Below are 26,165 nucleotides of genomic sequence, written 5' to 3' on the forward strand. Positions count from 1 at the left end.
ACCTTCCCTCTAAAGCGTGTCCTCACACTCTGGATTTCTGCTCTCAGACAGGAGCAGAGCAGGAAATTGGGGTTATCCTACAACGCAGCCTGCTCAGGGACCTTCCAAATGATGGGGAAGGTGAGCACGCAGGTGGAGGGACCGGATGGCTGGACAGGCTGGCTTCCAGCTGCAGAGGTTGGAAATCAGAGATTCATAACACCAGTTAACTTCCTGATGGAAGACAGATGTGTTTTAAGGAATAAAAAATGGAAAAATATGTTCTTACCATAACACCTCCATAAGAAACCTGAAAATGTGAATTTCAGTTGATCCAATAAAAAAATAAAGAAAATAAAAATAATTTAAAAAACACTTAAAATTGGTTATTTAGGAAAGTGGGCTGGCAGCAGCAGCAGTTCCAGGGTACAGCATTCACTGCTCCCAACCCACCTCTCCTGCTCCCAAGACCTGAGGGCACCTTGCTCCCTGCACGGCCTCTTCCTTCAAATGCTTCCCACAGAATTCCTGAATTCGGTGCTATCTCCCCAAACCAGCACACTACAGGTAGTTACAGCAAATATTAGTGGAACACAAGAGGAAGCAGTTTTGTTTTTTTTTTTTTAATCTCTTTATTGTAAATAAATGCCCATGGGATATTTATGCATAAATGCAAAGAATACACAACACACAGCACAAGTTTGCATACATTGCTTTTTTTTCTCCTAAAAAGCTAAAAAAAAAATCATTAGAAAGCAGTAACATAACAAAATAGCACGTAAACACGTAACGTTCACCTCGCCATGCACGCCACGCAGAGATGCAGCTTGCGAGCGGCGCTCAGCGATGCAGCAGCAGCGAGGCGCAGCGCTGCCAGCACCCCGAGACCAGCACAGGGCAGGGCCCCAGCCCCGCTGGCAGCAGAAATTGAACAGATTTTTGCATGAGTGATGACATTTTTCTCTAAACCAGGACGTAACGCTGCTGTGACAGCAAGCGCCCAGACCGCAGGGACGGCATTCACTGCGGCAGTGCTCACTGCACCTCTGACACTGAACATGGATGGAGAAAGACAGGGAAATACAGAAAGATCACAGAATCACCGAGATCTAGTCTTGGTGCAACGCTCACGAAGCAGACAAGTCCACTTCCACACACCTACACTCAGCCCTTTGTGAACTACCGGAGTGCTTTGAACAGGGCTTGGATCTGCTCAGCCTAACACAACGGCTCTGCTATGACCAACAGCACAAGCCCCTGCTAATCTTAAATTCATGTAAATTGTGCAATCTTTGTTTATTCTGGGGTATTTGCGTGAATAGTGCCAAGGGAATCAGGTGGTTTCAAGGAAATACCTGGCACCCACCCGGCCGTTTGGGCATGGGGAGAGGCATGCGCTCGCTAGCATCACCCGTACATGGTCTCCACAAAATTTTCTAATGCCCTGCTTTACAGACACACATATTTACACCTTTTACAAGTTAAAAAGCAGGAGGAGAAGCTATAATTAGGCTTTAAAACACTGAGGCTCGCATCCTGACTCCTGCAGGTGGGTCTGGGAGGCTCCATCCTGATTTTTAGCAGTGATTTAAAAGTTATGACTGCCAATGTATTAGCAGCTACATTGGTGAGTTCTGGCAGGTAAAAAGAGACATCTGTCTCGGTACAGCCATTAGCCACTCACTGATACAAACAGAATTAACTCCTTATCGCCGTGTAAGGTCATGACAGCATGTTGTGCGTTAACATCTCACAGTGCGTTTCCACGGGCTCTTCCCGTGCAGCAGGTTTGTAGAGGCAGGCAGCCTGTCCCGGCGCCACTTTGTGCGTTTACAGGATTACTGCAGGAAGGGGCAGAAAGCACAAGCGAGCACTGCTATGCTATATAGGCTATAAACCTCTTCCTTCATTTTTTTCCCCCCTTTTCCCTCCTTCCCTTTTTTCTGGTTTATTTCTAAGCACCGTAACCGTGGCCCTCTCTATCTCAGCTTTAGAGAATTAAAGCTCAGGGAATGTTTAAAACAACTGGCTCTGAGCTCTCAAAATCCCCAGGTAAACCTCAGGCTTTGGGCTGCTGAGCTCCGTGGCAGCAAGGGCAGAGAAAGCCTGCATTTCTGGGGCTCAGATGGGGTGTGCCTGGCATTTATTTACGCCTTTAAAATAAGCGGCCTGGGTCCCAGAGGTTGCTCACACAGATCCTGGAGTTACTGGAAGCAGCAGGTCCGTGACAGCCTCCTGCTTGTACCTAAACGCTCGTTTCTTCACCTAACCTTGGGACTGCAAGCCTGACAGTTTTGTCTTTGTTGTAAAAGACTGTAGGAGTCTGAAAACAGTAGGAGTGAGACAAATGGAGTTTGGCAAAACACAAGTCAAGGCTCGTGGGACAAAACTGAACATCCGGGGGGTCGCTTGCCCCCCAGCTCGGCAGGGTGCTCCAGCAACTGGCAGCCAGCGCCGCAGGAGTTGCACCATGTCCTAAGTACTAAAAGAGCTTAAACTCTCTGAAAGGCAGCATTAAACAGCAGTAACTTTCACAGCTTAATGGTATGCAAGTTCAGAAATGTGTTGAGGGCCTAAAACTTGGTACAAGAGACAACTGTACCTCCTCGCTGCTCCTCTTCACCTCACCCATAGCCTCTGAAAACAACAGTAACTTGAGAAATAGGAAATGTTCTGCAGAATTAATGTTACTCAACCTCTGTCTACAATCCAAGCCCTGTGGATGCACTGCTCGTGTGCGAGCACGCAGGGACAAACATCCGAGCTTATTTTGAGAGGTTCTGGCTAAGGTAAAAGGAACAGGACGTTAAATGTGGAATGCAGGAGCAAGACAGTGCAGGGCAGAGCGAGGATTTTCTGTTGCAAGAGAGAAAAGCATCCACAGAGCCCAGGAGAAAGGCAGACAGGGCAAGCCTTGCAGCAGGAGCAGCAGCACTGGCAGCTCGGCTGTTCGCAGAGGGCACTGGGCACTTCTGTCCCCCCATAGGGGGCTTCTCCTGGGATCAGCCAACCCCATGCACACCTTCTGCACTGCCACGTGCAAAAAAACCCTTCCCAAACCAAAGAAAGAGGCTCAGGTCTGGGGATCCAAATCAGCAGCCACGAAAGCAAAGTTAAATGGGATTAGGCATGCTGAGAACATCTTCCAATAAAAGCTACTTCAGCAAGTACAGAAATGTGCAGAAAACAGCTTCGTCCTCGCACACGCTGCAGATACTCACGCCATCCGACGGGAGGAGAGGTGCAGGGGATGACCCCGACCCCCGCGGGGCCGAGCAGCACGCACCTCTCGCAACAGGCTCGGGGACGCGCTCGCTCACGCACACACATGCACATTAAAAGCGGTTTAAAAATCTTTGTGATAAAAATCTCTCCAGTGTCACTGGTAGACATTTCGGCATTCGGAAGGACAGGACACAGAGGCTGCGAAGCACACGAGCGAGGACACTGCTGGCCGGAGCGCCCAGGGCTCACTGTGCTCCCCGCGGTGCCGCCGGCTCAGGGCTCCCCGCGCCGCGCTCCTCCCGGCCACCGACGTCCCGGCTGCCTTCGAGGTGAAGCCACCGGCTTCTACATGGCTAAACCAGCCATCCTCTGCGAATAAGAGAGAAGGGGTACGGGTTATAACACGGCTAAAGCAGGGCATGGTAAATCCTGGGACAGAGCCCAGGACGGACACAGGCACTTTGCAGCAGTCCGGCAGCTCCACACGGCTGGGCTACCTGGCAGATCTACCCGAGGGTTTACTCATTCACTTGTCCCCGAGTAAATAATCTCTCCTGTGTTGCTTTCCCACTTCACATCGCCCTGCAGCCCCCCGCAGAGCTCCGTGTGCTGCCTCTTCCCAGCCCCGAGACCAGGCAGGCTGCGGTTCAGCGAGGGTCTCGCAGGAAGGCAGGCAATAACGAAGCCACTTGGTACTGGAGGTTACTCGGTTTTATTCACCTTCTCCACAGGAAATTACACTTCCAGGACAGATGTAAGAAACATTACAGTAATACCCTTGCATATTAGCCATGATAAATACTTCTAGTTCTGATAAAATGCCTTCCACTGCCTCCCTGAGGGTCGGAGAGAAGACAAGAACACACTCGTGTCAGTACAAGCGAGTTAGATATTTACAAATGCACAAGCACGTAGATTAAAACCCGGCAGCCAGGACGGCCTAAAGCAGCTGCTGCTCATTCAATGGCTTGGAGCAAAGCAAATGATCTCAAGGGACCTGAGCCACAACGCTCAGTGCCCGCTCTGCTCGGCTGCAGCGTTTTTGGAGACTGCAATGGATGTGTCAATCGGTATGTACAGTTTGTCTCAGAGCTGTTTTGCAATAAAGAAACAGCACAGCTATCACGCTGACAATTAACAATAACCATCAACATTTTGATCCAGCATCCAGGAAACTCAGACCCTACATTCTTTCCATTTGCAATTGGAAAAAAAATAAAAATCTGAACAGTTGACAGCAACACCGAAAACCATCATCAGATAGAGTTAATCCACAAGACCTGCTCACATGTTGTTTTCTCAAGCAGAACACCAAGATAAAGACAGAATTTGTACAGGAATCAAGGAAGTTGGACCAAGCTCCCTTCCAAGGAATCTTTTTTTTTTTTAAACAAAGGGAAAACAAACACTTGAAGCACAGAGTTAGAAAAGTGATTTTTCAAAGCTGGCATATACATTCATTTTCTAAACACGGCTCCTTTCGGTTCAGAGTATAAAGGCAAAGCTGAACAGGTCAGTAAGGCTCAACTTTTAGCCTGTGGACATGTTTTCTCTTATTTGATTCTAAGTTCCTAAGCATAGGAACAATCTGATGACTTATCAGACTTATTGCAGGCTCCCCCATGCCAGGTTCTTTCTGCTTTTCCCCCCATCTTCACCATTAACTCTGAAACCTGTGGAGACAGGCAGGGTCAGGAGGAAGGTCCCAGTGCTCACATCGTGACCCGCTGGACAATTCCAGGGAAAGCCCCAGCACCGTGCGAGGCGCCACCCCAACACCTGAGCTGACGTTTTGTGCGCTTCTGCAGCTTTGGCAGGACAGTCCTGCTGCTTCATCATTAAGACAGCTCCTCTGCAGCATTATTAAGGACGCCATAAAGCCAGGGAACAGGAAAGACACATTTAAGATCAATTGCCAGATCAAAATTGGCCCTTTTTCTCCCAAGAAATGCGTACAATTACTGGCTGTGCGGAAAGGCAGGGGAGTATCATTGAAGAAAAGTTGGAAGAGCTTCACTTTGAGGATAAAGTGCAAAATCAGACTTTTGACAAAACCAAAATCTGTTCATCCAAATGGCCAAATGCATTCCAGCAGGGGTGCTGAGACGTGGAGGAACACCACCCAGGCAGAAACCTTTCTCCCTCCATTTCAGCAGAAACTGTGCCTGGGTTCACCCAGCCTCCGGGCAAAACCCAGGCACAACCTCCCAGCCAAACCTTAATCTTCTTTTCTTGATTTGCCAGGAAATGGGACTGGCTACCACTTTACTTTCTTTACACTAAATTCAGTTCTTCTCTAAATTTGAAGGCAATGCACCAGCAGGCAAGAGGATTTCCCGGTAGCCCCAGAGCAGCAACACCCAACATCCGCCTTCGCAGCAGCACAGGTGCAAAGCCCAAAGCCTCCCAGGGCCACAACACTTCCAAGGACAAGTAAAAGCAGGCTGGTATCCCGATCACACGGGGAGCAGCGTGGCACTGTGCCGGGAAGCCAGGCACGGCGCCTGCCCAGAGCCATCCCATGGGGAAATAGCACGCTGTACAGTCAGGTCCACAAAACTAAACGGCGACAAAACTTCTACAAGACAGAAACATCAACGCTGCACGTCCTGCATGAGGAGAAGCGTCTGCTAAGCCCAGCGAGGGGTCGCACCGAGGGACGGCCTCGAGGCCAGCGGGTGCGCAGCGGGGCGAGGGCACCCCCGGCCTCAGCGCGGCAGCAGCAAACGTCTCCTCCGCCCGCCTCACTCGGAGGCCGAGAGCGAGCCCGAGGTCTCCTGGGTGATGCTGGCTGCTGGCTCTCTGGAGAGGGGCGACAGACAAGAGAACATCCTCCCTTTGTGGTGGGAGACAGCCAGCCCTGCCCTGCTCACCCCAAAGGTGCCCCCGTGGGGCCGTGACAGCGAGGAGGCGGTGGCGATGCCACCAGCACAGCAAGGCCCATTCACGAAGCTGCTTTCCAAGCGTGCTCCCCACAACACAAATCAGAGCCCCCTTCCCACGCGGCTCGCTTTGAGACACAGGCATGCAGCACCCAGCGCAGACTGCCATCAGATGCCTCCTGCAAGGCCCTGTTACGGCAGCGCCCCAAGGCTGACAGCGGGGACAGGTCGTGGACGGGACTCGGGGTGCCCAGAGCAAGCTCCAGCATCCTGCTCTGGGGGCCATGCACGTGCACCAGCGGGAGCCCTGCAGAGCAGTGGTCCCCCCTCAGTGAGGGATTTTTACACAGCAAGACCTCCTTCTGCCCCGAGCAGTCGCCTTTCCCCAAAGCGGTGTCCATGCACCTAGAGTCAGGGGAAGGCCTACTTACTAACCACAACACACAAGCTGCTGTCAGTGGTACTCACAGGCAAGCATTTCCCACTGGAGGCTGCAAAGGAAAAAGAAACAGCACAGGAGAGCTCGTAGTGCATTTTCGAGACGGTTTAGCAGCAATAGGAATGGCACTGAAGCAGGTGAGGAATGAAGTGAAGCAACCCAAGGGTCTCAGGGCAGGGAGGTCGCCGCGGCCTGGTGTGACAGCCGCTGCTACAAGCCATGCACGCCGCCTGCTGCGGCTCCTCGAGCGGCTCCGTTCAGGTGAGAGGTTCAGAACAGCACTCCCAATCCCCACCCACACCGACTCCAGGCGGCTTTGAAACGCTCCAAAGTTTTCAACGCTGCGTTATGATTACAAGCGGTACGACTGCCAACAGCGGACAGCCAGGGCAGGAGCAGCTGCAGAGACCTCCAAGGAACCTGAGCTCTGGGAGGCTTCAGAAGCAGCACGGAGCACACAGAGCCAGCACAGACTTGCCCACTTCTGCCTCCCGTGACCCACAAATGCTGGATGCAGGCTCTGCACTGACCCCTCCTGCAGTCTGGGGCCAGGAACGGGACGACTGACCCATGGTGCTGACGACAAGTGGGGCTAACGGCTGCTAAACTGGGCTAATGGCTGCTAAACTGGGCTAGCAGCTGCTCATTGCTCACTGCCCCAACAAATTCAGAGCACCTGGGACCCCAGGAAGCCATGGTCCTCTCCCGCTGCGATTCATCAGATAACAGCTATGGGCCAAACTCACTCCTAATGCAAACACCAGCAGCCCTGTCTGATCCAGTCCCACTGGAGCCCAGGTCTCTGGAGATGTCCAAGCCTCGTGCTGACGTTTGCCATGTGTGAAAGCACCAGCAGTGTTCACCTGCGCATGGCCCCTTTCCCTCTGACCACTTACTCTACTAATAGGAAGAACAAGAAGCAGGGCTCACTGAATAGCTTGGAAAACATCGAGCTGAAAAGTATCCAAGATAAAAATTGTTCTCCGTTGTTATCTTAAAAATAAAATTAACATTCTTACAAAAGAGCCACCCCAGGCTGTCCTGCTGAAAGGAGCTCTCAGGCTGCACTGAGGGGAACCAACCACACGAGGATCCCAGCCAGGAGCCCCTCATGCCTCCTCTGCCTCATGATGGGAGGCAGCGTGCAGCCTGTTCTGCCTTCCAGGCACACAAAAACTCCTAACTTAGCAAAGAGAGATGATTTTTAACGAGCAAAGAAGCAAACAGGGCTTCACACACAATCCTGATGAGGCCCTACGTGTTGGCCCAGGAGCTGGACTCGATGATCCTCATGGCTCCCCTCCATCTCAGGATATTCTACAACTCTATCGTTCTTTCAAGCCAAAAGAAAAGCCAGCTGCCAAAAACCAAGCAGCACCCAAACACCAGAAGCCCAAACTTTGCTCAACCACCTACTGATGGGATCTGTAGGAAAATGGGCTCCATCACCACAAACACAAAGCCTTCCTGACCTGCTGTGCCACAGCTAGAGCAATGCTCGGCTGTCACTGTTAGGCACTACCACACCTGGACAGAGAAAGTATCTGTAACTCTTCCCAGGCAAGTTTTTGCTGGAAAGCAAGATGTTACCCAGAACCAACCACCCTACAAAAAGCAAGACGTTACCCAGAACCAACCACCCTACAAAAACCCTGTGGTACTGATGGGAACTCGCCTGCATGGAGCCTAATTTTGTAACCCTCTGGCACCACAATTCTAGTTTAGTGGGGTGATTTATTATTATTATTATTATTATTTTAAACAGGGCACCTAATCCAGCACGATTTTTGAGTGCATCAGTGGCAGCATCCCAGACCCCAGCAGGGGATTGCAGCCAGGACCAGTGCCATGGCGGGGTGACAGCGGCGGCACGCGGGGTGGCCGGGGAGGGGTAGCAGAGGCAAGGTACCACCTGGACACCGGCTGGCAGCCGCGGCCGACCAGATCCACCTCGAGCTTCCAGGAAGGGGAAGGGCCCCAGCGGGTCGAGGGGCTTGCTCCCAACGCTGTGATGCCGTGGGCGCTGCTCTGTGTCTGCGCTGGCCCGCGGGGTGAGGCTGCTCCTTCTCATCCTCACCGGGCTTTGGCTGGTGGGAAGGTTGTTCTGAGCAGAGACAGAGGATGTTGCGAGGCATGGAAAAGTGGAAGCAGAGTTTACAACCACATCACACACCTGCAGGCACCTGAGAGCCTCCAGCCACTGCCACGTGCAGACAGTGGCCGAACAGCACCGGGCGCGTGGTAGGAAATGACCTCTTTGTTGGCTGGTCAAGCCCAAAGTCTGCTAGCAGTCTGCTTTTTCAGCAGTTTTACTTCTCTCTGGGATTCTTTATTTTTTGCTTACTTATTTTTACCATCAACTTCAGAAAAAAAATCAAGTACAAAACTTCCCTTATTTGTACTTCTGGTCTCAAAGCAGCTGTGCTCCAAAGTAAGCACAAACCACCAGGAACAGCCTCCGACTCCTCCGAGCGGGCACCAACGACTGCAATGTGGGAATCACACAGAAGTAGCTAAGCAATAAATGCCTGACTAGGCACCACCAGAAAGGGACCAGCCACAAAAATCTTGCTGAACATCCTCATTTAGCATTTGGCATCTTAGCTCTGCAAGCCCTCCAACTAGAGATGCATTTTCCAGGTTTTCCACCTATTGTTTAGGATTCCCTCAGCATAGAGGAGCTCCTGGCTCTGCCCTTTTTATGCCAGGACACAAAAATAACTGTATTCGAGGCAACCGGCAAATAACTTTTCACCTTTAGAGATCTTTATAAAACCTCCTACAATGACAAGAGGCAGCAAAAAGCCTAAATGCACCAAAAGAACGCAAAACGTGATCAATTAGATCAGATCTACTCATAGCAGCGAGTTGGTTTGTGGTGTTTAACCGGGGAGCAAAGCCTGCGGGTGCTCCGAGCTTAGTCCCTCTGCAAAACAGAACCACGCCTGCAAAAGCGAGCACCAAAACCAACAGTAACTCCACAGATTTGGCACATACTTCAGAGCTTTGCTGAGCCAGGTAGATAGCTGAACGGTTGCCTGAGTCACTGCAAAGCAGGGCTTCCTAAACAAAACCAGCTACTGACTGGGCTGGAAGCAGTGCACGTTCCCACTGCTGCTGCAAGAAGATCCACAGAACATGGGAGGTAGCACGGACCTCAGCTCCTGCTCCCTACGCTTTGGTACACACATACAAGCTTAGTAGCAGCACAGCCTTAACTTGCACAGAAAGCCTGTAAAATGCAGGTCAGACCTGCAGAGACAAGGGCAAAGAAAGATCCCCGCATCTCTCAGCAATCCACACACATCATCGCAAACCGAGGGATGAATCCTGTGCTTTCCACTGGCATGCACAGCAGCAACCCTGTCCTGGGGGCTGCCAACCCCACCAAAAGCCACCCCAAGGCACCAGCCCAGCCTCCGTGCCCAGCCTGACGCCACCCGTGGCTTTCTGAAGGAGACAAAGCTGATGAAGACAGCAAGAAGAATTAATTTTAAATACTCTGACATGTCTTTTTGGAATTACTGCAATCAACACAAGCAAGCGTCAACAAACACTTCATAAAAAACTGAGAACAAGACCTGGAATTTAAAAAGTACATCCTGACCAAAGTGACTTCAGTTTCTCCATTCTGCTCCCTAGAACAATTCTTACAAATATCTCCCTCTTGTTTGGGAAGCACGTGCAATTCTACCAACCATTAGTCCTACTTCTGGGGACTACTTCTGAAGAAAGTCTTTCTGGTCATTGAAAGCAGCCAGCCTCTTCTAGCAGGTATTTAAGAACCTTAAGAGTTTAAGAAGTTATTGTCTCACTTTGGTTGTATTCAAAGAAGGCAAGTGTTTGGTGACTGCCTGAAACAAAAGCCAAAATTCTGCACCAGGACTTACTGAGTTCAGAGAAGGTTTGTCACGGTGGGTGTTCACTGCTTCTACGTTCAGGGTAATTGTCTCCACTTTACAACCTTTGCCAAAAAGAAAGAGAAGTTTACATGAGGAATTGTAATTTATTATCTATTTTTTAAAATGTATTAAAAAGAGCACGTAAAGTGAGCAGAAGTAAGTTTGTTACTTGTTTAAAAAAATAAACAAAACAACAGCCAAAAACTCATAAACATTTCATTCCAAATTAACAGAGAATTTACACTTAAATCACTCTCTGGCTTTGACCTTCACTGTAAAAGCACAGCGACACCTTGCAGGCAGCCACATGCCAAGAGAACTACACGCTTATCCAGCAAAGCTGCTTTTAACTCACTGCACCCAGAGGCAAATCCAGGCGTGAGGGACAAACAGGCTTCTTCATCGACAAATAAAGCCCAGAGTGGGATGTTATTATTTAAGAGAGAAGCCGTGGGAGACCACTTGTATCCCCATGTGGATAAACAAAACCCCAAAACCATCCATCCCCCTTCCACTGTCCCCCCAAAACCTCCCACTCTTTGGTGCCTTTTTGTGTCCAGAACATCTCCGGGCGCATTGAGAGCAAGTCCTGCTACTTCTGCACACAGATACCATAATCAGATTCATATAAACCAGGGAAAAATAAAAAAAACAAAACAAAACAAAAAAAACAGGAGGCACGTACCGTACGCAACCGGGGTGAGCTTGAGGATGGTGTGCAGGGGGCACCGCAGGTAGGGCAGCTCGTCTGCGAGAGAGGCAGGCGTCACCCGTGCACCTTATCCCCTTTTCTTTCCAGTAACAGCTATTTCAGCGCAGCCACCCAGCCGCCACGCAGCGCACACCGCCATCCAGAGGAGCCCGCCCCAACGGCAGCGCGGAGGAACGCCGCGGCCGAGCACACCTCTGGCCTGCATCACAGAGCGGGGGCACGCACCCTCCGTTCCCCCAGCCACCGGCACCCTCGAGCAACACCTCGATTTCTCTTAGGGTCTGGGGTTTCGGCTGCCTGATCGTTTTCTTGCTCTGAATAACGTTAAATAGTACTTTTCCCCCACTATTTACACCTCCAAGCCGATCGGTACGTTTCACTGTTTGCAAAGCAAGGACGAGCAGTGATGAGAGTTTTGCACTGAATTTTAGTTTCGCTGAGTTTTAACCCAGCACCTTGTCGCCGGCACACCATGCGCTGGATCAGCGCCACTCAGAGGTGCAGGACTGCTGGCAAGCCCTCACAGACTACTGATGTACCAGAAAACTGTGTCCTTACATTAAAAATTAATCCCACTGAGATTTTGGAAAGGCGACTGGTTGAAACAGCTGCAGAAACAAGGGCTGAGCAGAAAAACATCAGGGCAGGCATCAAAAAGACAGCTTTCTGCCCCTGCACTCATCACAAGCAGAGGTTCCTGCAAAGCTCTGCTGAAATGCAACGGTTAAAGCATTTCACAAGTGTTTTTATTTCCTTTTTAAGCAACTCCTCTGCTGCAAAAATCAAAACAGCAATTACAAGCCACCTTCCCAAAAACTCTGGAAAGGAAGCAGAAATAGAAGCCAGCCCCTAACATCACGCGCTTATTTTTGTACCTGCGCTCTTGTCAAGAAAATAAGCCAAGAGGCACCTCATAACTGCCTGGTGGGAGATAACGAGGACGTTGCCTTGACGTTCCAGCTCCATAATTACCGGCTCCAGGCGCTGAACCAAGTCCTGGTAGGACTGAAAAAACAAAACAGGAGTTTTGCAAGGGGTTTTATAAACATACGCTGAAAGCAGAAGTAGCAATTAGCACGGCTTCGCATTCAGGAAAATATCAGTTAAAACAAACTGCAGAAGTCGTGGGTGATCCAGTAAATACAGGGAGGAAAAAAAAGGAAACAGCACAAGGTGAAATGGATGTCAGCAACCCTCAGGTTACTGCGAGATTCAGATTACCGATAACTCTGTTAAAATAAAAAAAAATGACAACGATACATTTAACTAAGGTTGTGAAGTAAAACCAGAAATGACTCTGTACCCCCCCCCTCCCCAGTCATTTCTGCCCAAGGTGGTTTTCCACAGGGACACCTCAGGCCTCAGCCCATGAGTGTAGTGCAAAAACCTCTGGGCGAGGAGAGCGTCAAGGACTCGAGCGGCCCCATTAGTACGGCATCATTAGCACACCGACGTTACACACACCAAAATAACCTCTCCTCTAAAAGAGATCTGGGGATCCTAATGGTTTCAATTCCTAACACAAACAGTGGGGACAGAAAGCTGAAATTAAGCAAAGTCCTTCACACATCATGCATCTGTTGGCCACACACTGTAGCTTATTGTTTTTCCTAAGTGCTTTCACCTCTCCTCCAGGATAGCGATAAAGGTATTTTTCTTGATCCCTCAAGGCAAACTCGTCGGGATACTTGGCTTCAATTTCTGCGTAGGTCATTTCTTCACATACCCCCTGGAGGAAGTAGAACTTGTTACAACACAGCTTGTTTCAACAGAAGCACAGCAAAATACAGCACATATACGCACACAAATAGCAAGGGACTGGTATCAGAAATTCTGTTTTGGGATGAAAATTTCAGAATCGACACCGTGCTTGTGCATCACGGGTCGAGGGTGGCTTAGAAATGATGAACCACCTACACCTAACGTGCTTGCAGTACTGGAAAACATCGAAATCTCCAAACTCTGCTGAGTCCCAGAGCTGAGCAAGGCAGTTTCTGTCCCCCTGACCCCAGCACGAGGTGCAGAAAGGAGAAGCAAGCAGCCCGAGAGCACAGCACCAGTAAATTCAGGGAGCTGGAAATGCCAAAGAAATCACCCAGCACAACCGGTAGATGTTCTGTAAATTATTACCACTTGTTTCCTCATTTTTAATTTGAGATAACATGCTGATATTTCAGGGCCGTGGGCTTTGTTTTTATTGCAAATTGTTTGCAAAGGATGAAAATGAGCGTTCATTTCCACAGCAACAATCTTGCAATTTCTTTTGCCTGAAAGAACTGGAGTGGGAGTATTAACCTTTGTCCACCCAGGACAGTTTTACAGCCATGGCCACAGAGGCGTGGGATGTTCGGTGTTATTCTCTTTCTCAACACCAGCTGCTTTGCAGCAAGGTCTAACACTTCCAGACATTTTCAGCCCTGCAGCAAGTGATCCTAAGCCTCCCGATAACGGCTGGAGTACGTTATACGTCGCTGTGGCTGGAAGGCTCGACTGATGATCAGGATATAGGTTTATTGCAGTGGGTTTGTTTTTAATGTCACTTTCCATCTCGGAAGGCCGAAGGCTGCCGGCAGCGTTGTGCTCCCCCCGTGCCCTCACTCACGGCATCGATCTCGTTGAGAATCTTCCACTGCTCGTACGTCACCCCCAGCGACTCGGCCGTCTGGATCGTCCTCTTCAGCTGGCTCGTCCAAACCTTCAGGTCGACGATTTCCTGCTCCTCGATGAACTTCTTCAGTGCCTGGGCAAACTGGAAAAGGCCAGAGGAGGTTAGCAGAGCGCAGGAAGCATCGTTTCGGGGCCAGCCGACCCCTCCGCTGCCGCGACAAGATCCAGCGCCGCGGGGCCGTACCTGCGCAGAGCCAGGTGCCAGGCTCGGACCGTGTTCGCACGACACTTTAAACATACAGCAATCCGGGTGTTGCCAAAAAAACGTACCTGCTTCCCTCGTGGTGACAGACCAGAATCCCCACCAATCTTGCCAACAAGATTATATTCACTCTCACCATGTCGGCAAAGGTAGATGGTACGCGGCTGGACATGAATGTTCATTAGGTAATAGACGATTTTACTCTGGATGTAATCCTGGACTCTGTTTACTAGGAACCGCTGTCCCACATTGATCACTTTAATGAAGGAAAGATCTCTGGAGTCAACATAAAATAAGAACACCCACACGACTGGTTTTAAAAATGACACACGTGCATCTGCGGGTGTAATCTAGCTATTTACCCTGTGTTAAAGGCATCAGCACTACCACTGGGCTGCCTCAGCAGACAGGAGACACACTGAACTGCCGTGCTAAACAAGGAGCATCACTTTCAAATCATCCCTTGGGGCCCGAGGATATCACCTTCACGCGAGCAACCTCGCTTTGGGAGAGCAGAGGCTTCAGCACAAGCACTGCAGCGTCTCGAGCCGGAGGACAAAAGCGACAAAGCAAAGCAGCTCACGCCTTCGTGCACCGGAGCGCGAGGACAAAACACAGCCCGGGGCCTTGCTCCTTACTTGTCGTACTCGTCGGGATCCAGGGGCTGGTAGGTGACCTTGTAGCACTCGATCCTCTTCAGGAAATCATCCATCACGTTCTCCCTGTTTCTCTCCGGGTAGTCAGGGCTGGAAACTTTCACTTCCTGGCCAACAGACAGTGACACTCCGTGAAAGTCAAGCAAACTCGACACGGAGCAAAAGCGCTGCTGAATAACATTATTCTTCTCTTCTGAAACAAGTAAACATTGTCTCATGCCGCCCTGTGGAAAAACCTGCTCCTGGCAAGGCAACAAAAGGCGATTCTGGAGGCCCGCTGCAGCGCTTGGCCCCGGTACAAACACAGCTGGCTCGCCATCCACCCGTCCCCGCGAGCCGCTCGCTGCCTGTCCTCCCTTGACAATAAAGCCACGCTCAAGGTCAAACATTTCTCAGCTCCATTTGATTTCCGGGCTAAATAACTGCACCTTTAGTTTTCGTAAGCCTACAAACCTTAACTGCTAATTTGCGAGGTGGGACGTAGGAAACCAGACCGCGAGCGTTTTTAGGCACCAGCCCTCCCCGTGCTTCCCACGGGCTGCAGCGGCGAGGTGACAACCGCAGAGCCGTGGCCCGTGGCTGCCCTCCAAGGGAGGCACCGACTGCCCAGCTGCAGGCAGAGGCGGAGGGGATGTTCGCAAGCAGCACCGCAGCCGCCTCCGGTGCCAGCCCGACCGGGACTCAGAGTTCCCTGGTGCTGGGCACACCTCTCGCGCCAACAATCTGCCGTCGTTCCCGTAAGCCGCCGGTGACCTTGCACCGATCTCCTACGGGCAGTGAGAGCTGGGCCTGGAAGTGCCGCACGCACCAGGATGTTGGCAGCAATCACCTCCGGGTCGTCACAGACGGACTCCACGAAGAACACCTGGGAGGGAGGCGATGAGATACGGTTCAGAGAACCAGGAGCTCTATCTCAAACCGCTATTACCCGAGGGAGCAGTAACGGCTTTGGTACAGCAACTCCAATTACAAGTTAAGTGCGGGGACCCTACCTTGAAAGCGTTTTCTTTAGCAAAATTTAAGATCAGGTCCCGTCTTTCTCGAGTCGTGTTGGTCGCATCAAACACCTGGCAGAAAAGAAGTGGCAATGAGCAAGTTTATCTACACTTTTAAACCAGCCTCAAATCATTTGGGATCACAGTTGGGTTCCCAAATGCCCTGGGCAGCTCTGAACAACACAGACATAAACCCCCACAGGTGTGTTTAGTTGAGAAAAGCCTTACAGCGATTTGCCCGCACTCCTCCAGGAGGTAAGCTTTCACATCTTCTAGAGCCACCAAGGCACAGCGCCTGCAGGAGAGAAACACGCTGTCACAGCAGATGTACGGCACTCAGATTTCGGGTCCTCTGAATCACCGCTCTGGCACCGATATGGGGAGAGATCCAAACTCCTTCTCTCTCCCTGCATGAGGCACCCAGCCCTGCTTTCTCCCGAGTCCCTGGGGCTCTGCAGAGCTGAATCCTGTTCAAATTCCCATTTCCCTATGCCCACATCCCTGCTCTAGGAACGCTTCCATTGCTCCCTCTGCCAGCTGAGGCTCCCCGCAGAGCCCACGCCATGGCTGCTCTCAGGAGGCCACCCCCACCAGAGACCCCGAGGGCACAAATCCACGCCTGGTGAGACCACAGGGGATTTGTACCCAGAATTTCATGCACCTCTGGGCATCCAGAGCATTACATTTAATGCACCTCTGGGTGCCCAGAGCCTCACATTTCATGCACCTCTGGGTGTTCAGAGCCCAGTCTTTGTGTCTGTCTATTTTTCCTGAAGTCAGTGGCAAAATCCCCCCAAGGAGACCCTTCGGCAGGAGCCCTGCATGGGCTGCACTGTCTCCTGCCACAATTTCGTGGCCATTAACCACTCCTTCGTGCACGCACACAGGCTGCGAACACCTGAGAGTAACCAGACCGCCACCAACCTGCTCAGCGCCCCGACTTACTTGCGGATCTCCATGGCCTCCTTGTTATCGTGCCTGAAGAAATCATAGGACTTGTACGACTTCACCGCTTCCCGGCGGTACACCCCTAAATTAAACACTTCGCACACAAAAAGTCACATCGGTGAGGGTGGCAGCGCTCGGCCGCCAGCCCCCAGCCACCCGCAGCCCCCCGAGCCCCTCACCTCGCGTGGGCACCCCGATCCAGTTGAGGTAGCGCGTGAGCTTCTTGGAGACGTAGGTCTTGCCGCGGGCGGGCAGCCCGATCATCACGATGAGGGTGGGCGAGTTGGTCATGTAGGACGCCCACGCTGCGGGGACGGCAGGGGGGCAGCGCATCAGCAGGGGGCTCGGCGCACCGACCGATGGGCAGATGGATGCATGGATGGATGGACGGATGGATAGATGGACGGATGGATGGATGGACGGACGGACGGACCCTTGCAGGACATCCAGCAGCCGTGCCCCCCGCTGCTAACGCCGCCAGCGGCAGCCAAGGAGGCGATGTGCAGGGCTGCACCTGCCGGCGGCACCGAGGCGACGCCGGCACCGAGCCGGAGCCGCGGGGCAGCGGCCGGCAATGAGGGGCCGGGCGGCACCGGGGGGGCTGCAGCCAGGGACACGCAGCGAGGGGAAACTGCTTTTTTCCTTTTTCCCTTTTTTTTTCTTTTTTCCCCCATTTTTCCTTCTTTTTTTCCCCTTCTCTTCCCCATTTTTCCCCTTTTTCCTTATTTTTTTTCCATTTTTCTCCCCTTTTTCCCCCATTTTCCTTTTCCTTTTTTTTTTGAAATTTTTCTCCCCTTTTCCCCCCATTTTTCCCTTTTTCATTTTTTACCCTATTTTTTTCTTTCTTTCCCTTTTTCCCCCCTTTTTTTTCCCCCTCCCTTTTTCTCCTTTTTCCCCCCTTTTTTTCCTTCCCCCCCCCCCTTTCCCCGCGCCCCCCCGCACTCACAGCACTGCTTCTCCCCGCCGCGCAGGGCCCCGCTGCTGCCCCGCACGGTGCCGCCCGCCCGCGCCGCTGCCGCCGCCGCCATGGCCCCGCTGCGCGCCGCGCCACATGCAAATCGCATGCAAATCGCATGCAAATCGCACGCAAATCGCGCGCCGGCAAGCGGGCGGCGCGAGGGCGCCCCGCGTGACGTCACAAAGGAGGGGGCGGGCCCGCCGTGCGGACCAAACCGAGGCTCGGCCGCCGCGCGCGCGCGCTCGCACCGCCCCCCTCCCCGCCGGCCCCGCGATGGCGGCGCCCTGATTGGCCGCTGCTCGGCGCGGGGCCGGGAGCAGGCAGCGCCCCGCGGCCAATGACGGGGCGCGGAGGGAGATCTCGCGGGAGCGGGCGGGGGAAACGGGCCGGAAGCGGAAGCGGCGGGCAGTCGGGGCGGCGGAGGCGGCGGCGCGGGGCGGCCCCGCGCACGATGCTGCGGCTGCGCTGCAAGGCCCGGGGCGGCAGCCAGCCGCTGCCCGGCCTCACCGCCCACTCCCGCCTCCGCGACATGCAGGCCGCCCTCGCCGCCCTCACCGGCGTCCCCGCCCCGGCCCAGCGCCTCCTCCTCGGCTTCCCCCCGCGGAGCCTCGACCTCAGCGACGGCGAGCGGCGGCTGGGAGACCTCGGCATCCACTCGGGTGAGGGCGGGCGGCGGCGCCTCGCCTCCGCGGGCCGGGCCGGGGTCTCCTCTCCTCTGTTCTTCCTCCGGGGCGGCTCCGCGGGGCCGGTGCGAGGTCGGGGAGGGCGGGCGGGCTGCGGCCGAGGCGGCTTCGGAGGGGGCGGAGGAGGCGAGTGGCCGCGGTGACGAGCCGCTTTGGGGTCCCCCCCCCGTCCTTTGGGGTCCCCCCCCCCCGTCCTTTGGGGTCCCCCCCCCCCGTCCTTTGGGGTCCCCCCCCCCCGTCCTTTGGGGTCCCCCCCCCCGTCCTTTGGGGTCCCCCCCCCCCGTCCTTTGGGGTCCCCCCCCCCCGTCCTTTGGGGTCCCCCCCCCCCGTCCTTTGGGGTCCCCCCATCATTTTGCTCCTCTTCCCCCCCCCCTCCCCCTTTTTGGGTTCCCTCCCTGGCAGCATCGTTAGCTCCCACCCGCACGTCCCTCTCAACTCCCCTCTCTCCCTGACAGGGGACACTCTCATCGTCGAGGAGGACCCGTCCAAGCCCGGCGCTGACCCACCTGCGGTTGCGAAAAGACCCATGGCCAACTCGGTCAGGGAAGCGGTGCCGGTGCTGGCGCGGAGAGTGGTGCCGGCAGATAACTCCTGTCTGTTCACCAGTGTGTACTATGTGGTGGAGGGGGGTGTGTACGACCCCGGCTGCGCTCCAGAGATGCGCAGCCTCATAGCCCAGATAGTAGCGAGCGATCCCGAGTCTTACTGCGAGGCAGTGCTAGGGAAAACCAACAGGGAGTACTGCGACTGGATCAGGAGAGAAGAAACCTGGGGAGGAGCCATCGAAGTGTCCATTTTATCTAAGTTTTACCAGTGTGAAATCTGCGTGGTGGACACGCAGACCGTCCGAATTGACCGTTTTGGGGAAGATGCCGGTTACACCAAGCGGGTCCTGTTAATTTACGATGGGATTCACTACGATCCCCTTGAGCGTAAAATCCCCGACTCGGACGTTCCTCCCCAGACCATTTTCTCTACGACTGACGATGTTGTTCTTGCACAAGCCTTGGAGTTAGCAGATGAAGCCCGACGGAAGAGGCAGTTTACCGATGTGAATCGCTTTACGCTGCGCTGCATGGTGTGCCAGAAGGGACTGACGGGACAAATGGAAGCCAGAGAACACGCCAAGGAGACGGGACACACCAACTTCGGGGAGGTGTGACAACTGCATGAGGATGGGTACAGCTACTACCTCACTGATCCAGAATAAAATTCTGGATGTCCAGATAAGCTGTATGTAATCATAAAATTCCGTTCACAGAGCTTGAAAAGCGCATTAACTTAACGATGGCCGAGATGCACAGGTTTGCTGTGGTTAGTGACTTTGCCAACTGGTTTGAAATAGGTATCTTCTCGCATGCTAATTTATAGTATTTTGGCAGGTGGTATACACTGGCAGCTAAAACCTGATTCCTGAAATAATCTTTTCTTTGTGTGTGTGCTCTGAGCAGACATACAAAACCGGGCTTCTTCAACACTAACGTAACAACGTAGCCTCTCAGTTACAGGATTAATCTCTCTGTATTATGTTTTCAGGGTAATTAAGTTAATCTAAGGGTTTGGGAAACATATATCGGCATTGTTTATACTAAAAAATAGACTCTGCACATACAAGCAGACCTTGCGGGGGAAACTGCTCGCATTGTGCACAGTTTTTAGTGGAAAGAGCATCTCCAAAGCTGCCCTATGCTATGGTACCATCAGAAGTAGAACGTATTGTTTGTGTGAAGTCATGGCTTTAGAGAGAGAAATGGCCTTTAAGCTTTAAGGTAGCCTTCTTAAAATTAACGAGTAGTTGATTAAGTGTTGAATAAACTTATTAATCCTCCATAGGTAGTTTTTAGTTGCTTGGAAAATAACTATCAACCCCTTGGTGTTTACACTGCATCGGAACATAGGCATGTTTCTTGAAATTCTTGGCTTCTTCTTTATAATAACTTCTGGCAAGAGGGAAATAGAGTAGCTAGGGAAGTAACTTAATTTGCATCTGTTAAATACATCCAAACAGACTTGGCTTGGGTGTAGCTGATCTCACGGCCACAGTGTTACCGAGCTGTAGCAGATTCCAAATACTGTAAATTAGCACTTTAAGGTATGGTTCTCATTCTTTACAGGTAAGAAGTTTTGCCCTTTTTAGAAGGGCAGAGTGCTAATCCAGAAGGGAGGCTCAAGGTTTCTTCATCTGCATTCTGCCTTAATGCGTTTGATTTGTCACTGATGACTGTTCAGTAGCAAGACTCTAATTCCGATAATGAAGGGTGCAGTTTAATTGTCAGAACAAAACAAGCTGGGTAAACTGCCCTACTTCTTGTACTCCTCAGAATCAGGGAGGTTGGAATTGGTTTAATAAATCTTACCTCACAGAGAGGTTGTGAGGCTTAACAGTAAGTGCTTTGAGGTCTTTTAAAAGGTGCTGTAAAGGTGCACATTACTGAAAGGGATTTTCTTTTTAATGCCTGTAATACGTACTTGTTTTTAATGAATTTTAAGATACTCTTAGCCTTCTATTCTTTGCCGCTCTGTTTTGAGTTCTCTCTCTTGCACTTCTACAAATGGGGAGCAAGAACCTTCATCTTCATTTTGAGGCAGAAATAAACCCACTTTCCTGATGGAATCAGTCTAGCTAGCTTTAAAGGCCTCTGTTCGGTAAGGCATCCAGCTAAACTCCTGGTGCAGCGAAAACTTACTTTCTGCAGGAAGCGTGTTCCACTGAAGTTCTTGGCTGAGGTTGAAATACCTTAAAATACCGAAGGGGTCTTATTGAAAATGGAACATAATTATGTAAGTGCTTTGCTATAGCAAGTCATGAATAATTAAGGATAAATTGCCAAAAGCACTGAGGACCAAGTTTCTTTTCAATTCAGCATTAAAGGAGATATTCACACTGTTGGGAGTTTCTGATAGAAAACCACTTAGCTTCCAGTGTTAAACCCCACTTTGCCTATCATGAGGAAAAAAACCAAAAGACTGTAGAAGCTGATGCTTATGAATCTAAGGAAATAACCTGACAGTTCAAAGGAACTTGAAGATTACACTGTGTTCTAACTACTTGAGATGCAATGCTGTCTAGGAATGAGACCAAGAGACTATCAATCCTAAATCGTGTTCTCAGCATTCACACTGAAGAGGTGAGGCACCTCGGACAAGGAGCTGTTCCTCACCACTTGCCACCTGTAAAACGGACAGAATACCTACCTCAGAGAGGTGTACAAGGTGATTATCTTTGGGTGTCTTTGAAACAAAAGTGCTGTAGAAGCGGAAGATAAGTATTTATTGTCTGCCATGTTTGCAAATGTGTTGATGTTTGGGAGCAACACTTAGATTTTTTTTTAGCTTTGTATCTTGGATGGATTTCTGGAAGTGTGCAAAAACATTTTTTGGGATATTTCTCAGTTGCAGTATTTTTAAATTTAAACTTAGTTTTATTTAATCCAGAGTGTTTAGCTTTGCTTTATTGTATTTGCATAGCAAATCCACTAACAGAGTGCGAGTTCCATTTGAGGGCAATGTGTCAGTATCACTGCGTGGATGTTTTCTTTAGTTGCCTAGACAATAAAATCTCTTTGGTTAAAAAAATATCAACTGAACTGCTGTAATTCATCTGTGTAAAAGCTGATACTGTTACAGGCTGACACACTGTTCCAAAGAACAAGTAACAAGGGGATATTGGTGGAGTTGGAAAACCTTGTGTAGTTCTGAACTCTCCTGAACAGAATACATATAAAGGACAACTCCCCTTTTTTAAAAAAATTGTGAAAGTTAGGGATTTTTTTAATCTCTTTTTACCAGCATTTACCTGTCCTTAATGATACAGTTATGGAAGTGTCACAAAAATGGCATCCTGGTACTAGTAGGATCAATTTCTAAACATCGCTAATACATTTGCACTGAACAGTTGTTAATTGTGCAGCAAGGTCTTAGTTACAGATGTTTTAGAGCAGATGCGTTGTGGGGCACAGGCTCAGGTAGTGGCAGGAAGGGGTCACCTGTCCACACCAGTCCAGAAAGCCTGCAAGATATGGGTTTGTCCTTACTGTTACCACTTATTCCCATAAAAATTTAAAACAAGCACTAATTTCCTTGCTGAATACTTCAGCACATAGGTCAATAATTAAATGGGCCCTGGAAACTGAAATTTTTACTTTGGGAGTGGGCTTGCTGAAAGCTGGGTTATTAATACTGTTTTACTGGCCTAAACAGGTATGGACCTTTGCCTAAATAGAGATTTCAGTTTCCTGGTGCTAGTCTGGCCGTTTCACCAGCACTAAATTCCTTCTTTAACTAAAGAAGAGCCTAACACACTCTAATCATGTGGCCTTTCACGAGCATTTTATATTGTATGAAGAGATGCACATCTCGTGGTCCTAACAGCACTTTAAAACCTTGTCCGAGTTTCGACGTTTAGCAGATGTCGAGCAAGGACTTTCACTGATGTAGGTAGCGCGTGTTCCCGTTGCAGCAGTGAGCGGTGTGAGCAAATGCTTCTAGAAGTCTTACCGATGTAACCCAGTGGTATAACATTCTGCTTTGTGTCATCAGTACGGATCGTTTGGAATAATATATTTCCTTAAACACCTACCCTGAACTGCAGAAATTGTTGATGCACCAATAAACGACTGATGCATGCATACTTGTTTAGTGTAGTCTCTGCCTCAGTTCTTGAATTTCGTTTTTTTGCTCTATTCACTCTTGTTCACCAGTGCGTTTTTTAATGCCATCATGCCTATATAATGCAGTCGTGGAGTAATTTACGTCTGCTTTCCCCCGTCTCATTCCCTTTTTCCTTTGACACTAAGAGGCAGTCATATCGAGAGGGACTCAGCCTCGCAGCCTGCTCAGGCGTTCTTCTCTTTCAACTTGTTCAACAATAACATTACTTTTAATAGTAAAATACTTCCTCTGTGTACTCTGTCAGGCATCAAGAAGAACAACTCTTCAAGGTTTTACATACCTCCCCAGTCATTCACGCATTTACATGTATAAGTCATTAAATAGACAGACTTGAGGAATTTTCTGTTTGTGACATTCACATCCATTTCAAGCAATTGCCCAAAAGGCCGAGCACAGGAGGAAATCAGCACTGCTCTGAATTCCCCAGCCACAGCTGTCAGCAGGTGGGTTGCTGGGCTGCCTGCGTGCCCCTGCAACTTGGATTCTAGTCGCAGCTCCTCTGCCCTGCCTTTAACAAGTCCCAGTTCTTTATATTACTTTCAGGGGAGGGGAAAAAAGTCTCCGCTAAAGCGAAATAGTCTCTTGGAAAATGGACTTGGGAATGGATTTTTGTCATAGACTTCAAAGGATGTAACAGCATAGCAGCAGGGAACAGAACAGCATGGGTGCCGCCTGTTACCCCAGGGAAACCCGAGGGATGTTGCACACCCTCAGAGCTGATAGCGCATGAACGTCTCTCATGTTCCTATAGTTTTCTCTGAGAGCAGAAGTTACACATGGTTTGTAATAATGACCGCAATGTTTTCGTATCAACTCGACAAGCACACAACAGCAGAAGAGAGAGAAATTGGATTCCTGAGTTCTGAGTAAAGTTATGTAGGAAGGACGACTGGGGAGAGGAAAGGGACATCTCGTGACATGGTACAGGAGCAGTTTCTCCATTTGCATCTCTTCGTGTGTGCTCACAGCAGGGTTTGCTTGTGGTGTTTTTGGAAGCGTGTCCTGTGTGCCCACCCCAGTTTTTGTAGCGACCTGTTCAGGAGTATCACAGTGCAGCGACCGTGATCAGCTGTGGGGTGACAAAACCCTTGTCAAACTGCACTGCCAGCCCAGGAACACAGCAGGCATTGTTCTGACCACGTTTGGCCTAGAGCAAATAATGACATTGCCTAAGATTGAGGAAGCAGGGGCGAGGGCACGGGCACAAATAAAGGAAACTTCTGATTCTTTGCAGAATGTCTCTGCTGACTGCCTTTAGCGCAGAAACACTCGCGTCGATGGATTTTTGGGATTTCAGACCTGGGCACAGAGCAGATGAAGGCATCTGTCTTTGCTGTGCAGCCCAGCAGCCCTCCCCCTGGCAGGGAAACTCGTTAATAAGAGGAGCACAGAGTTTTCAGCTTGCTTTTTTGAAAATTACAGCTCTGTATCATACAAATTAAATGTCTGCCTGCGCCTTGAACGAAGCTATGCCTCCAGCCCTAGACCTGCCGTCAGGTTTTGCTCTGCTCTGGACAGGGCAGAATAAAATGACTTTAAGTTTGCTGAAATCAAGGTTGCTTTTTTTACTTTTCCGAGTCTGAGCACCAGAATGGTTTCTCTAATGAAAGAATAGGGGAGTTCGCAAAACTAGCTTGTCCAGGACCGTGGTGTCCTTGTCTATTATTTTTAATTAAAGCCTAGGGGAAGATGCTGGGGAGCTGTATTACACAGTGAGACCTGGCTCCTGGTTTCTCAGGTAGAGTTAATGCTAACCAAGCTGTGGAAACAGACGGCCTCAGTTCTCTGCCCCTGTCCTGTAAAATGGGGGTAATAAATAGGGCTCCTTGCTTGGTTCACAGCCGTACTAAGACGCAATTATTGCTCTGAACTGCTGCGTAATACGAGGTATTGATTACCCAGTATTTTTCATAATTGATTTGTCAGCATACATGGTACTGTACATACAACTCGGTGTGAAGGAAGCGTTCAGCTGTCCTACACAGACAAATAGACACGGCTGTGTTAGCACGTATCTTATCTGCGATGCCGTACGGATGCGTTTCCTTCAGCGCCAGGACTGAATCACCCCTGCTCTGCTGTTTATGCAGAGGGTGAGGCACCAGGGGCCTGTCAGCATGCCAAAGTCCTTTCGTAGCACTGCAGAGAGTTTTCTTTGCATCACTTGACTACTTGCATATGCTTCATACCACGGACATGAAATCATGCTTTATTTTGGGTAGTAGCTATTTTTGTTCATTGGAGGAAGAAGAACACAGAGAAAGACCAGGTTCTTTCTGGGCATCCAGTTTACAGCAGCTGAGCTTTCTCAGCAGCTCGAGGCTTCTCTTAATGGATCAGGACATTTTACCCGATCTATACAGAGCTCATGCAGCAGCTCTACATATCCTATTGCAAAGGTTTTAAGTCCCAGTGCTATCAGCATCATGCTCTCAGAACATGCTTGCCCTGCCCTGGGGTGTTTATTCATTGCCCTCTGTATCTGTACGTACAATACGAAAATATCTGCGTTTGATTTGCACCTTTGTTACAAGCAGGCTCAGAACTAAGCGCAACTTGACAAAACCATCACGAACCCGACTGTTTAAACTGCCGCACCACCAAGCACCACAGCAGGTATCGCTTCCAGCAGCGTTTGGACTAAGCCTGGCACTCGGCTCTACAATAACCAGTCAGTGCGCTGCTGCAGCTCTGGGCACACTCACACACGTTCACATCTCTTACCTTCGCTGCAGGCTGGGGTGGGAGAGCAGAGCAGAGCAGAGCAGAGCAGAGCAGAGCAGAGCAGAGCAGAGCAGAGCAGAGCAGAGCTAGCATGAGGCTCCCAGGAGCCCCCCATTTGCTGTGATTTGCTCTTCAACCCACCCGGCCCTTTTGTAACCAGGCACAGCTGCAGCTCGACAGGGCCGGTGGCAATCTCGGTGCTTCCTGGCTCATCGCTTTCCATCCATCCTACCGCAGCTTTAAATAACTGATGTTTCCACTTCCCTGTTCTGTGTAGCAGGGCACATGTTGTGACACAATATTTTTCTAAAAAATCACCAAAGCATGAAAACGTGAATGAATCTGGTGGCTGTATCAGATATGGGAGTTTGCTGCAGGGATTCTGCTTGAATATTTGGTTATTTTTGGACTCTACCTCACAGCACCTTGCAAGGAAATGTTTCCAGTGTGAGAGATGGGGGTGAGCCTGCAGAGGGGCTCTGTATCGCTCTGCCCCCGCAATGGGGGAGCTGCAGGTCCGCA

General features: G+C 50.6%; 2 protein-coding genes and 1 long non-coding RNA gene across 8 annotated transcripts; 1 reads left to right on the forward strand and 2 right to left on the reverse strand.

Moving 5' to 3' along the window:
- Nucleotides 1-586: 586 nt before the first annotated feature.
- On the reverse strand, nucleotides 587-17,712 carry PFKFB2 (6-phosphofructo-2-kinase/fructose-2,6-biphosphatase 2). 6 transcript variants are annotated; one of them, XM_080568990.1, is made up of 16 exons: nucleotides 17,554-17,712; nucleotides 16,787-16,912; nucleotides 16,605-16,701; nucleotides 15,888-15,954; nucleotides 15,657-15,731; nucleotides 15,473-15,529; nucleotides 14,647-14,771; nucleotides 14,077-14,284; nucleotides 13,742-13,888; nucleotides 12,764-12,868; nucleotides 12,015-12,144; nucleotides 11,113-11,175; nucleotides 10,416-10,489; nucleotides 8,438-8,629; nucleotides 6,555-6,577; nucleotides 3,580-6,006 (listed from the first exon to the last, which is right to left on the reverse strand). In XM_080568990.1, exons 1-16 carry the CDS (start codon nucleotides 17,669-17,671, stop codon nucleotides 5,949-5,951), a joined length of 1,665 nt encoding a protein of 554 aa, XP_080425116.1. In that variant the 5' UTR covers nucleotides 17,672-17,712; the 3' UTR covers nucleotides 3,580-5,948. The 6 variants fall into 6 exon arrangements, 4 of the variants coding, with proteins under 4 accessions (XP_080425118.1, XP_080425119.1, XP_080425116.1 ...); XM_080568991.1 differs by having other exon boundaries at nucleotides 6,522-6,577; XM_080568992.1 differs by lacking the exons at nucleotides 3,580-6,006; nucleotides 6,555-6,577 and adding an exon at nucleotides 587-3,573.
- A 220-nt stretch (nucleotides 17,713-17,932) lies between these two features.
- YOD1 (YOD1 deubiquitinase) lies at nucleotides 17,933-22,878 on the forward strand. The gene is made up of 2 exons (XM_080569000.1): nucleotides 17,933-18,224; nucleotides 18,704-22,878. The coding sequence occupies exons 1-2, from the start codon at nucleotides 18,017-18,019 to the stop codon at nucleotides 19,408-19,410; spliced, it is 915 nt and encodes a 304-aa protein (XP_080425126.1). The 5' UTR covers nucleotides 17,933-18,016; the 3' UTR covers nucleotides 19,411-22,878.
- Nucleotides 20,176-25,805, reverse strand: LOC308183226. The gene is made up of 2 exons (XR_013942349.1): nucleotides 25,644-25,805; nucleotides 20,176-25,144 (listed from the first exon to the last, which is right to left on the reverse strand). It is a non-coding gene; the product is annotated as an uncharacterized lncRNA (long non-coding RNA).
- Between the last annotated feature and the right edge of the window lie 360 nt (nucleotides 25,806-26,165).

Source organism: Anser brachyrhynchus (genome assembly GCF_964034855.1).
Source record: "Anser brachyrhynchus genome assembly, chromosome: 27".
Lineage (NCBI taxonomy): Eukaryota > Metazoa > Chordata > Aves > Anseriformes > Anatidae > Anser > Anser brachyrhynchus.